This window comes from Microtus oregoni, unplaced genomic scaffold (genome assembly GCF_018167655.1).
Source record: "Microtus oregoni isolate MIOR12 unplaced genomic scaffold, Mior012 000005F_ref0000423, whole genome shotgun sequence".
NCBI classification, from domain to species: Eukaryota; Metazoa; Chordata; class Mammalia; order Rodentia; family Cricetidae; genus Microtus; species Microtus oregoni.
The window spans coordinates 58,939,371-58,953,908 of NW_024543064.1; the positions used below are offsets into that span (position 1 = coordinate 58,939,371).

General features: G+C 41.7%; 1 protein-coding gene across 1 annotated transcript in view; it reads right to left on the reverse strand.

Moving 5' to 3' along the window:
* Focad (focadhesin) overlaps positions 1-14,538 on the reverse strand; it is a 286,838-nt gene that overhangs the window by 38,944 nt on the left and 233,356 nt on the right. The window contains exons 28-33 of the mRNA XM_041651620.1: positions 11,440-11,529; positions 5,125-5,272; positions 3,219-3,338; positions 2,236-2,358; positions 1,586-1,663; positions 915-986 (exon numbers count right to left, since the gene is read on the reverse strand). Of these exons, the coding sequence (XP_041507554.1) occupies positions 915-986; positions 1,586-1,663; positions 2,236-2,358; positions 3,219-3,338; positions 5,125-5,272; positions 11,440-11,529 (631 nt within the window). The remainder of the gene's footprint in view (positions 1-914; positions 987-1,585; positions 1,664-2,235; positions 2,359-3,218; positions 3,339-5,124; positions 5,273-11,439; positions 11,530-14,538) is intronic.

Here is a 14,538-nt window from a genome sequence, read left to right on the forward strand (position 1 = left end):
AATTCAAAAAGTAAAAAAAAGAGAAAGTTTCTTAATAATAACGTATTTCTAAAAAAAGAAAGAAATTTTAACTCATTCTTTTTAAAAAATAATTTCTATCATTGATTATTATAATTCATGAACATTTTCAAATAATTATTTCCAGTTCTTCCAAGTTTTAACAACTTAAATTTCAGTAGAATTCTTTTTCTGAGCACACTCTTATTCACATATATAAAATATTTTTTTCTCTGCCCAGAAATTCATGCTTTTCCACCATGAATGAAAACATCTTTATGTGCTAGGTATTATAATTAGCCATGTTTTATAAGAATGAAAACAAGTATGCTAAGTGGGAAAGAGAAGCCCGAAAGCAATAGCAATATAAACACCCCGCTTGGACGAGGTGCTTGGGAGGAGGCACACAGTGCCCACGCAGCGCCCTCAGGACTGTGGCTACACTGGCTCCAGCTCTCTCAACCAGTGCTGTCACGGAAGGCTTTAAGAAATCAAAGCTTTATAAGCAGACGAGCATGACTATGCCTCCACGAGGACAACAAGAACAATTATTAACTCACAAACTCTCATCTGACCATTCTTCCCGGGTATCTGCCCTGCCCTTTGCCCACAATGCATCTGTCCTTGTCCCAAAAGCTAGATAACCCTTGCAAGGTCAGGTTTAATTTTAAGGTGATTCAGTGATTCAGTAACAACTTAACTCAAAAGCCAGTATTCCCCGCCCGCCCCCCCCCAGGAGCAGGGAATATCTGTCAATGAACACAGGCCCATATACTACCTTGAAATGCCCATGAACTCAACATGTTTGTTAGACTTTCATATTTGCCAGGTAAGACACACTATGACAAGCAGTATGAAAAATTTAACAAGGGAAGAGATGTGTATCCCATCCAGGGGCTGAAAATTCCTCTCCTTACCTCAGTTAAGGTTCGAATGACTTCATTAAGTCTTGCTTGAGAATGGGCGCTCTGGATGGCCTCTGACTTGAGCTGAAAGAGTGAGCAGAAATGAGCCAGGACGTGAGCATCATCTAGGAATGGGACAATTTATCAGCTCTCATAAATTCCAAGCATGTAAGTGGAAAGCTCCTAGAAGACGGGCCCAGGATTCATCTACCATTGATTTCTTAGCACCTTTTCAGGGTGGCACATAGCAGTCCTTCAAAGTTTTACTATATGAACAAAGGTGTGTAATTCAGAACTGTGATATACTTACACACACTTCTGTCCACTAGAATAGTGTTTCAGAATAAAACACTTGCAAAGATTTAAACTTGAATATTATAGATATGAATTGAAATTCCTTATGAGTGAATTTTGAAATTTCTTAGGGTTCAGTTACTTTCTCGGGTAGGAAAGTCTATGAAAAGTACCTACTTTAAGAGGCTTGATTCCTATGAATTAAACCAAACAAAGAGCAATCTCTACAGAAAGAATCCTCAGCCAGGAGTACTTTTTCTCAGAGCAAGGCACTGAAAACGCAGAGTAACTATCGCCATGAACACAAACTCCTCTTCCCCTAGGATATTAAGCCAATGCCACCCTACTGTTGCTATGGTTATGTACGCATTCGGGTTTCCTGGCTTTACCTGCATGACATCCACATCTGAGCCTACCAGCGCCACCAGACCATGAAGGGCTGCGAGACAGAGCATGGTGGAGGAACCCTGCAAACCAAGAATTGAAACAGTCAACGGCAAAGCACACCTTGGGTGTGATATCTATATAAGTTGCTGCGCACAGCAAGGTCAGTGACTGAAATTATAACAAATGCATAGGGTCAATACAACTGACAATTAATAAGTAACCATGAAATAACAACAGACAAATGTATAGGATCAATACAAATAATAATTAATAACTGACCATGAAATAACAATAGACAAATGTATAGGGTCAATACAACTGACAATTAATACCTGACCATGAAATAACAGCAGACTAAAACAAAAATACTAAAGCTGTTATATCATAGGTGGCGTTTTTTGGTTCTATTTGTCCAGAAAACCATAATATTGTTTTACAAGTAAAGCCCTATCAAGTAGCCAATTTTTAAAAAATAAGACAACCTGTAATGGTTGACTGTACTTAGAAGGGACTAAAGGTATAGATGCCATTTTCACCTGAAATTACCTCTTCATTTATTGTTAGGCTATGTATCTTAGCAGTTCCTATAAGGAATCCAATCAATCAGCTATTTTTCCTTTAAATTATTTAACAGTATACACGTGACTCTTACCTCTGCCAGGACAACCTTAATCCAGTTGGGGAGGAGTCTGTTGCCCAAGTCTTCAGCTTTTCCATGTCCACACACAGACAAACCATGAACCAGATTTCCTAATGCCAGCGCAAAGCCCGAAGTCTGGTACAAATAAAAATAGGGGCAAAGGGAAAAATATATATAGGTAAGGACTCATATAGAACATTTATAATACACAGAGCAAAACAAGCATTTCTAAAGTTCCTATCCCAAAGTTTGATGTGGACTTTGGAAACAGAGTCTTACTGTAAGGAATTCTGCTGCTGTGTGTAGTTTATCTTAGAAGAACAATTCTGTCCTGTCAATTGATAGCTCAGTAGCTCTAAATTCTCAGAACAAGGTATGTGTGAAAAGCCCGAGGTTCACCACCCAAGGTTAAAATCCCCTCCTAAGCAAAAAAAACACGCCACAACATGTGTAGTGTATGAGCACTCCTGGCGTTGTTATTGCAGAACATATTCTGAAAACTTACAGGAAGACCAGCTCCTATAAACTTAAATTCCTTCCCCCTTACAGTTCCTTTCTTCTCCTGCATCTCATACTAGCACATACTGGGTATTTTATGGATACAGAGTAATGATCTGAGAAAGAGAAAAACACCACAATGAAGACGCACATGGTGGTGCACACTTTATTACAGCATTGGGAAGGCAGAGGCAAGCAGATCTCTATGAGTTGAAGGCCAGCCTGATCTACATACCGAGTTCAAGTTCAGTGAGAGCTAGACTCTGTCTCAACATCTAAAAAAAAATCATTATATTTTCAGCCAAACATCCACAGAAGCTGAGAGATAAAACGTGAGAAAGGCACCTGGTAGCCAGTGGCTGCTGGCTACAACGGTGACAGCAAAGAGTTATCAGACTTTTCACCAGTTCTAGATACAACAGAGTCCACACCAGTCTAAGTAACTAGAAGGCAGCATGAAACTCAAGGGGAGAATTCATCAGAGCACGTGTCCCGACCTGCTGGTTGCTCTCTACCAACAGCTGAAGCTTGCTCATAATATCTTCAGCCTCCACGGCCTCAATAATGCCAGCACTGAATGCCGATGTACACACACAGCTGAGAGTATAGGCAAGGACCTAAGAAGAAAACACAGCAGAAAAAATGTTTGCTCGCAGGCAAAATCAAAGACCTTGGCTTAGGTGCTATCGCTCATCTGTCAAATTCCCCAGAAGAGCTGAATTTAGATATAGATACTCCAGACTGGCTAACAGTTTGCTGTGTGATTTATATTCTGTTTTATAACGGGGTCAAGACGGGGATCATTTTAGATAGGATTTGGAGGCTCAAATGCAAATAGTTATGAGACGAAACCAGGATTCAAATGTGGGTCTTCTGTCTCCAAACCAAAGTTGCTTGCAGCTTGATGCCACCACAGTAATGTCAACACCATAAGGAATTAGATCTTTACCAACTAAAACGTGCCGTGCACTCCACTCCAGACTCACAGGAAAGAACAGGAAAGACGTGAAACACAGCTGTGCTTTCATTCCCTGCGGGGGCCTGAGAGCATCAGTGAACAGGAATGCAGGCTTGGGAGTTAGATGAATTATGTAAAACTGAGAGGACTTGTTTCTGCTATTTTTTGTGGTTGCCATTGTATAGGTGTGAAACTTAGTAAGTAAATGAATGGATATAAGAACAAATAAATAAATAAAAACCGATAAAGGGAGCAGAGGTAATACTTCGGCATCTTCTAAAATTCCATCTGCAGGGTCAGTTTGAGAAAGCCAGTTTCTGCAGACCCCTTCTTGCTACCTCCCATGTTCACCACCAAACCCTTTCATATGATGCTGTTCAACTCCCAGTGCTGGCTGACGCATAAAAATACAAGTAGCTTCCAAGGAAGAAGCCAGATATAAAACATCTGAGGATGGGCAAAACCACTTGCTGGAGGATTTATTAATCAAAACATCACAGCAGACAAAAGCATCTGTACAATAACCTTGTCTTCATCGATTAATCAAATTGTTCTTTCTTTGACACACACACCCACAAACGCACACTATATACATACACATATATATGTATGCACGCACATTTGTAAATCACGCTCCACACTACTTTAAACTGGAAATGCAGTGCATACCTAGAACAAAACTTCAACTCTCTGGGCCACAAAGAAATTCCCCAATTCAACAAGTCGCACTGCTGAAAGAAGAGGAGCTGAGCAGGGAAACACAACAGCCATTATGTACCCATCAATAGCCTGTGGGCAGGCTGGGAGAAAAGAGAATCTGCTCTAATGAGAGGGAGAATCTGGCCCGGCCACAAGGTCATCCCTGCCCCTCCCATAGGCAGGAGCAGGCAGTGCAGCTTTACCTGGGCACAACAGAGAAGACATGCCGCACACCTAAAGCATCCCCGCTAAACATGGGTCACACACGGCAATGGTGTCACACCAAGTCTTTGCATCTTTTTCTGCCATACCAGGGTGGAAAATAAGCCTTTTTACCAAATATGGTAAAGGGAATTTCCTCAATAATTTTTCATACTAGTAGGCATTTATTTGTCGTTTCTTAAGCTTGTTTCTGACTTGTTTAAAAGTTACATTTCACTTGAGGACAGTTCTGAAAACCCTCAAGTTAGTCCCCAGAAGCTGCAGTTCTTGGGGAGTGCTGGAGTGATGCTGCTGGGGGTTTCTGTGTTCTCCAGTGGTTTCATCTCCGACACCACATTGAAGTCTAAGTGCAATTTGGAGGCCTCGTGATGTAATATAGGTGGCTTGCCATTTTGATTTTCTGCCTATTTGTACCTGTAACTGAAAACTTCAGTTCCAGGGTTACTAAACTCTAAGGCAAAAAGAGCAGCAGCAATGAGAAAGCAGAAGACAGCTGAGCAGGGCGAGATGACCCCGCGTCCTACCTCCTGAAACGTCCTGCTCTGGCTAGCACTGTCATCTAGGTAGGTAGACAGCTTCCGCAGAGATGCTGCCACATGAACTCGGGACTCCGTGTGGCTGCTGTGGCTCATGAGGGACAGGGCGAGTCCAACTCCCAATACACAGCCGGTGCTTGGAATGCAAAAGAGACAGAGTCAGAATCACACACAATATGACTGCTCCACACTCACGCAGGAGTTCATGCGTTCCGAAGCTGAGTAGACGGCAAGGTTCTGCTTCTGTCTGGTTCCAGCAACACTGTGGCTTCTGACATGAACCCCTGACCTCTTTTCTCGAAACAAAGAGTTTATATCAAGACAAATATGCAGCAGGGTGGGGGCTGTAGCAATTAGCAATGCACCTGACTTACATGCCTGCAGCTCTAGTTTCAAACCCTAGCCCAGGCCTAAAAATGAGACACACGCACGTGTGTGCACACATACACAATCACACACACAGAGCTCTTTCCCATACACACATCCTAGCACCAACAACCACACATCAGATATCCCACAGGACACAAACACGGAGCTTGACTAAAACTGGTGATAAACAGCTGTTTCTGCCCTCACAGAAAGGCCCTCTGGCCTGTGCTGCATAAGGAGAGACAGGCTAAATTCCAAGGTGGGTGCTCAGGAGCTCTGGTTATGGATGGGAGCGGTGCAAGACACAGTGGTGCTGAGGGCTTGTGTTGCCCAGTCAACTCCAACAAGTGGAATCTCTTTCTTAAAGAAACTGTGTATTCATCTGTGCACAATGACATTAATCCTTCTTTCCCCTCTGATCTCTGAGAGTACCACTGGGTCAGAAGAGAAAATGGGCAAATGACAGGCTTGTCAAAAGTTACCCTTGTGACAATTCAACTGGAATCTGGGGCTTTGTATCCCAGTGCCCTGAAAGGACACATACCATTTAAAGAAAAGAATTATTATCAAGAAACTTCAAGTCAGTATAATACAGTGCACCTGTGGCCATATTTTCCTTTCTAAAGTATTTTCATTCCTGTTGCTTTTCAACTGGAGGTAATACCAGCATTTCAGAAAACATGCTGGTGCTTGTTTGACATCCCCCTCATCATGATATACAGAGCTAAAGCAGGCTTCCTGGGCTTTTCTCCAATATCCACATGGAAAGCATTTTTTCTCATTAATGACATCTATGCCTTTGGCTGGCATCAAGAACCTTGCTATGAACACTCTAGCCTCATACCCCCAACAACTCTGTGCCAACAGTGTCCACACCTGAGAGCAGACACCTGGAGGGTGAGATAGCCTTAGAGATGTGCTCAAGATTACACAGGAAACTTCCAGAAGAGGGAAGCCCCAGCCTTCAATTCCATCTGCCATGTCTAAGGCCCCTCTTGGGCTCTGCGTGATGTTATGATGACACCCACAATAAGATAACTTTTACTGTTTTTCTAGTTTCTGTTGCATAATAAGCAACACAAGGGAGTCCTGTGTGGAGAAACTAACTCAGCCCACATCCAGACAGGCAGGATTGCTGCTCCAGCTCACAGGAGCTCAGCAGCTAATGAATGCATTTCCCACCAGCTAAAACTGACACCTAGCGCCCCAGCACCCCAGGACTGCATTTCTTAAGGAAGGCTACTCTTGATTAGTATGGATTTAAAGCTTTTGTTTTCATTAGAACCTACAGGGAGGATTTTAGCTATGCTTCCATATTGACATACGTGAAACCGAGACAGAATTAAACAGAGCTATAATTAGACACAATTTGATTCATATTTTGACAAACCTGACCTTGCTCTCCCTTTAACTATGTAATTGCTACTTATCCTTCAGATTTCAAATGGTTCTTCCTTGGAATCCCAGCAGGAAATCTCCTTAAAACTCTCCCATAGCCCCTGTATTAAATTATACTCTACAATTTTAGTTATAAATTACGAAAAGGGATTATTTGGGGGACTGTTTCTTCTCGAATTCCAGAGTTCTTTGACAGTGGCTATCTTCTTTTCCCCCCCATATAGTATCCTCAGTATGTGGTCTTCAGCTGGGTGCACGGAAGGACTGATACAGAATGTGATGAATGCTAAGGAATTGGCCACGGGAGTTTTATGAGTATTGGGTATACAGAATACCTACAGAAAAAGGGGGGCATACATGCACAATTCCTGATGCTTTTGTTTAATTGGATGTAAAACTGAACATATTACATAAAATTTCCAATCAGGAAAACACAATTTCTGTTTCTTGCCAAACTAAGCGAAGAAAGACGGATATTGTATTTGCATGGACAGATTATTTCTCTCAAAGCTCAAATAAAACTGGGGCTTATTGTTCTAAATCAACAAGCCATTTTGTGGAGTCCGCTTTTCAAGGTGCCCTGGGCTGAAGCTTTCCTTCAACACCTCAAAGGACACAGGCATAAAGGTTTAAAGGGACATGTGACTTCTTAGGCCAGCATTCTAAGGCATGGTTACAACTCTATTCAGGCATGAAACATTAACTGTCTGTCACATCAAATGAATATACAATCTAACTCTGTGTGTGCATGTCAATATACATATGCTGAATATTCTAAATAAGTTAGATATCTACAGCTCATTTAGTTCAAGATTGAACCAAAATAACCCACTGACCTTTTAAAAGATTTCCTTGTTTCTTCCCCCAATTTATAGTATGCACCCAGAAAATATTCCTAAGGCTTTATTCATTTCATTTAAAATCTTCCACATCTTAAAAAGTCCTAAGTCTTAAAAATTACTCAAATGATTAGCTCACCATTTCCACCTACTTAGCTTAGTCTAGAATCTTCTGGATATATCTGCCAGCTCTAAACCACAAATGCCTCGGGCAGAGGTAGCCTGCATGTATTCTGCTCACTGAAAACAAAAAGGAGTTCAGGGTTGCTGCTCCCAATAGCTAAATTCAAAGCAAATGATATCATTAGATATTCCGCTGTGCTTTTGGAATTACTAGCGTAAATATGCTATGGGAATCCTAAAAATGTAGAAAAAAAACTTTAACTCCAAGGCTCTACATAAGGCTGGAGAAATGGCCCAGTGTGTAAGACCGACTCAAAGCTGGACAGGGTCACGTGAGCTTGTAACTTCAGCAGGAAGAGACAAACAGACCCTAGGAAATTGTTGGCAAGCCATTCCAGCAAAAATAGTAGGCTTCAAGTGCAGTGTGAGGCCCTAGCCTAAAACGCAATGAACACTCCCAGGGCCTCCTGGGCATGCTTGGATTGGGTGCATGCATATGTGCACACGCGTGCACACTCACACACACACACACACACACACACACACTTATTGGATATCATATCACAATATATTAAAAGATCACCATCGCTTGGTGGTAGTGGTGCACGCTTTTAATTCCAGCACTCAGAGAGGCAGAGGCAGGTGGATCACTGTGAGTGCAAGGACAGCCTGGTCTACAGAGTGAGTTCTGGGGCAGCTAGAGCTACACAGAGAAGCCCTGTCTCAGGGGAAAAAGGGAAATATCGCCAAGATAAGTCATAAAAGAATGCCCCATTCTGATGTTCGTGCCGTCATATCACCTGAGATATAACAATAGTACTTGTCTAAAATAACCACAGATGAATCTTGAATTGCCTAGCTTATTGTTAGCAATCCTGCAGAGCAGGTACAAGCCACACAATAATTAGTTCTAATAACAGTTAACATTTGTATAGCACTTTGCCCTTTACAAAGCACAATTTAAATGTTATTGTATTTGTAACAGCTCAATAGTAATTAACCAAAGCTCAGGTCATTGATGAATAACATGACCACAATTAGGGCTGTCAGAACTGCAATGGCAAAAATAGCGCCACTAGGTGGCAGCAAAAGCTAGCGATAGGACCAGACATCCGGCCCAGGTGTTCACTCAGCAGGGCCTCATCCGTTGACTCATTGGTGAATGTGTTCTGGTAGAATTCTATCACTCGAGGTAGCACACTCCTGGGTCATCTACTAACCACGTCTCAGCAATGGTTTCACTATCTCCATGGGGGTGGGGGTTGCCCTATTCATTATCTCCCTGGTTGGGGGGGGGTTACCCTAAACTCTGGCAATTTCTTTAGACAAAGGAATATGCTATATGCCAGGCAATAAAGCCTGGGCCAAGTAATAGTGGGTAACATCTGCATGTCAATGATGCTTATGAATAATAATAATAATAATAATAACAACTAATGATGATGTTTTCTTCCCATGGAACTGTGTTTACACAAGACAAAGAAAAATGGTCCTAGGCCCACTCCTTAATTGTACCACCTATAAAGCATGTGACTACGAAAAGGTGTCAGCTCAGAGTCTTTCTTTATAGAGAAAACTGAAGAAAAGGCCTGTCTATAGTTCTCTTTCTGTTGCAATTAGGGTTTAGGATTTAAGTACCCAGGATACAGATATGAAAATGCAGAGGATTAACAAGTTCCAGAAAAACCTGAAACGAAGAAAGAACTTCACCCAGGCCCCAAAATGAGGAAATACTGAGCTCCACTAACGGTAGGAATTCTGAAGTTTGAATAGGAAGGAGAAGGCTGTTTGGAAGTCTGGACCTTTAACTGGGCTTTGATGGACCCAATGAGGAGGTGTTCCTGTTCTTCGTTCCTCTGACAGACTGACTGATCCCCTGTCCAAGCACACTCTCAAACACTGCTCTTCAATATGAAGATAAGAATCAAGAGTGAAGATAAGAACGAGGAAATGAGAATATTACCAATCACAAAACTAAAAGTTAAGGTTAAATATACTTAGACATGACACCTTTAAGTAAATAAACACCTATTCCACCTTAAAAACTTCCCTGGAAATGAATGGGAACCGTATGTGAGATGTTCTCCATTGTTCCAGTTGTCTAAGACCTTGCAGTGTTTGAACTGCAAGCTTTTCCACAACATTCTAATATCCTGATCCACGGCTACAGTGAGTGCCCTGGAAGGACAGGTAAGGAAGGAAGGAAAGGACAGGGGTGGGTTTCTTACCTGGAGGCTACGGAGACAATAATAGTGATGCATATATTAGACTCAAAATCTCAACCTGTCATTTGATCCAAATAATAACCACGGTCTTATTCCTCTCGCTACTAATTTTCTATATTCAGAAGACACCAAAGGTGCCATCAGACTCCATTCCCGTATTCACACCACACATTAAAGATGTCACAAGATCCTGAAGGACTTGATGAACTGTCAGGTTTCTATTCACTCTTACCCTGCATACAGACAAAATCTCATCACTGCCTCCTACTACAGAGATTAACTTTTTTGTCATAAAAACCCTCCATAACCTTTCCTTTATATGGCTGCATCACTACTTTAGCTACTCTTTGTTACTCTGAGCCTGAGAAGCTGGACAGTACAGAAGCACAACAGAAAAGGTGAACTGTTGCTTCTAATCTATTGTGATCTCTACAAATAATGCCCCACAGGATTCAGACCTGAGATTCCAAACCACAGAAATCAAAAGAGTAAACGTTATTGTTAATAATATTCCACATAGCCTAATCAATCCATCTTATTCACCCATACAAGCCACGGAAATCGATTAGAGAGTAGATCTGTAACAGTAAGTTAGACAGTTCTTACTCTGTTTGTTTGTTTTTCAAGACAGGGTTTCTCTGTGTAACAGTCCTCAGTATCCTGGAACTCGCTTTGTAGACCAGGCTGCCCTTCAACTCCTGTCTCTGCCTTCCAAGTGCTGGGATTAAAGGCATGTGCCACCACCACCTGGCAGTTTTTACATTATTATTCTTTTATGATTACTTTCCATTTTTGTTATCTTTCAATATTAGAATAAAACCATGAAATTTAAGGTATTTAATTTTCAAGAAAAAACACTGAAAAGGCATAACGTTCAAATGGGGGTAGAAGGAAGACCCATTCCTGTTAAAACAGATTGTGAAGCCTGATATAATCAATGGTCCTTTCCATTGGTTCCTCCACCCATGGCTTTACAATTAAATTCAAACCATCAGAAGCTCTCTTTGCCCACTCATATTCAAATAATTTCAGCAAATTTTGAAAAAAGGCTAAGTGAGGTTACCTGGCCACCAGATCCATGCCTCACGTACAAGTACAAAACAACACTGATGTTCGGTAACAGGTTAAAGTTACACAACAGCACTCGCTGCTCTGCATTTAAGCCAAACGCCCACCGATGAGAGGGTTTTAGAACAAAGAAGTTTTCAATGAAAGATTCTTTCCAACTGTTACTGAACACTCTGCAAAGGAACTCATGATCAGATCCTGCAAATACTTCACCATGGCACTCAAGGCTTGCTGCAAGTAGCAAGCACTCTGAGCACTGGTTATGAAGGGAACCAACGTACTTGTGTTCAAGGCTGGGGTCAAAACAGCAGTTTTCCAGGGCATCCAAGGACTTTATCAGAAGAAGGTTCATCTGCTGGCCAGACATGTCACTAGATAAGGAGACAGGAATGATGGATTATTAATAACCACTCAAATGTTCACAGTGCATGACATGTCTGGGAGTGTGAGGCTCAGTGGCGGAGTGCTCGCCCAGAGTGCACAGACTCCGGAAGTGATCCCCAGTACCATGCAGCAAACAAAGGCTCAGCAGGTACGGTGCTGGTCTAACACATCACAGAGCCTGCTGATCTGACTTTAATCCCCAGAGCCAACATTGTGGAAGGAGTCCCATGATGCCCACAGGGTGTCCTCTGATGTGTAACAGCATACACGCCCCCCCCACAATACACAAATAAATAAATGTTAATAAAAAAGCCAAAGTGTTACAAAGAAAGTCTTTTTCTGTCAATATCTACTGGAAACATCAGCACTTCTTTATATATAAAAAGGTAATAACAATATTGGTCGCTCATATATGCTTATTTGTAGACAGGGAAACTAAGAAAAAATATTCAGTAATTAGGTTTTTGAAGAGTGTAGTACAAATTCTAGTAGGTTTTAATAATAAAAACCCAGAGTCAGATACAGGGGTTAATGCTGAAGATCAGAGAAGCAGAGCGGCCGGCCACCAGAGAGTTCTTTTACCTCTACCAATGCTCAAACCGAAGGAAGAAGCCTGTCCTCACACTGCATCTTCAGACTCCATCTGTCCCCACCAAACCTCAGACTGTCTGAGCTCCTGTCTCCTTCGGCCTTATAATCCTCTCCCTACCCAGTCATATCATTCCTGTCTCCACCTCCCTAGTGCTGGGGTTAAAGGCCTGTGATCCCAAGTTCTGGACTCTTGTATAGCCCAGGGTGGCCTTGAACTCACAGAGATCCGCCTACCTCTGTCTCCTGAGTCCTGGGATTAAAGGCGTGTGCCACCACTCCCTGGCCTCTAGTGGCTTAGCTCTGTACTCTGATCTTCAGGCAAATTTTATTTGTTAAACAAAATATAACTACGTTTCCCCTTTTTCTCTAAAATTTTAAAAAAGAAGGCTATAACTAGTATAAGAAAACCTGTATACAATAAGTATAATAAGTATATACAATTTATACCGGCAATAAGCAACAATGTCCAGTCCATTTGCACTTGACAAATTCAGAGGAAATACTCCATTATCTATCCTATCTTGCTGAATCCAAAGTGTTGTACTAATTCACTTTCTAGTCTAATTTGCATTACCAGTTCAAAATTATCTTTTTATGTCTCTCAACCTTTTATATTTTACATTTCTTATTGAATTTCTTTTTTTGAGTCTGGTAAACAAGGCAAGCTATAACTATCTAGCCTTCAACTTCCTCAGAGACCCAAGAAGGAAATAATATTAACTGAGGAAGCAGGAAGTGCGAGCAGGTGACTTCTAAAATATGTGAGAAACAAATGACAAACAATAAGGCCTAAAAAGTTCTTTCGATTTTTACACTTTGTATTAAAATTTTAAAACATTGAAGAACAAAATCTCAAATTTCTAAGAATGTAAAGTGATACTTTGGTAGAAAATGTAATGAAACTATGGATACAGTTATCAATCCCCCCAAATCTCTCTTACTAGGGACACAGCTTGTGATTTCATGTCTCAGTTGAATGGGTTGTCAGTTCTCCTTAAACCCTTTAATTATATATTTTTAAGGGGGAAATTCCCTAGACCTACATATTTCTGCTTCTGTATAACAACTCGTTTATATAATGGTCTTAGTGAGAACTAAGGCTGGATAGTAAGAGAAAACTTAAGCAGGCACTCTGGCTCTTTCTTCTGGCAAAGCTGCGGGCTTCCTCAGTCACGTTTTATTACTCTGCCTGTGGGTCGTGAGCCCCGTGGGGCCACACATCACATATCCTGCATCAGATATTTACATTACAATTCATAACAGTAGCAAAATTACAGCTATGAAGTAGCACAAAATGATGTTATGGTTGGGGTCACAGCAGCATGAGGAACTGTATTAAAGGGTTGGAGTGTTAGGAAAGTTGAGAACCCCTGCTTTAGAGGTTATGGCAGAGGCAACAAGCTTGGTGTAACGTACCTCCTCAATAAGTCCTAGTTTGGAATTCATATTTAGGAGAATCATAAGCCAGACTGACTGTGGTGAGTCTCTCTCTTGCAGGAGGGAGAATCTACCCTGAGAACAATGAAGTGCGGGCATGTTCTCTTATGGGTACTTGATATTACGACCCATTTCAAGACCACAGCTTTCCTGATACTTACCTTTATTTGAAATTATTTTTATTTTATGTCATTCATGAATATTTTGCCCACATTTGTCTGTGTATCATGTGCGTGCCTGGTGCCCAAGGAAGCCAGAACAAGGCATTGGAAGGCCTGGGTCTGGCCTTAGAGATGTTTGTGAGCAGTCCTGTGGGAGCTGGCATCAGTGCTCTTCATCGCTGAGTTATCTCCCCAGTCCACATCCTAAATTATATTCCTGAGATTCGTTTTGTTTCTCACTTGTGTCTGTGTATGGTGCCTGTGTAGAGTGCCATGCACATAGGAGTACAGGCTCTCTTACAAACCAAAGGCCCTGGAGCTGGGCTTCCAGGTAGTTGTGAGCCACCACCCAACAAGGTACTGGGTACCAAACTCAGGTCCTTTGGAAAAGAAGTAAGCACTCGTCACCACGGGGCCATCTTTCCCACCCATAGCCTTGGTTTTAGGAAAAAACAAAAGATGGTCTGGAAAGGTAACAGTGAATGTGACTAATGAGTAAAACACCTACCAGTAGAAAAAGGTAACTATTTCTGAATTCTCTGCTCTAAAAGAAACGAGCCAGTGGAACCAGGGATAATTCCATGTTGGTGACTACACTATCAAGACACAGGTCCCAAGAAAAGGATGCTGTTGAGCAAAGTTAGAATCTACAGGTACTCAGGGCCAGGCATGGTAGCACACACCTTTAATCCCATCCTCTAGGAGGTAGAGGCAGGCAGACCTCTGATTGCGAGGCCAGCCTGGTCTACATATTGAGTTCCAGGACAGGCAAGGCTGCATAGAGAGACTGTATCTTAAAAAAACAAA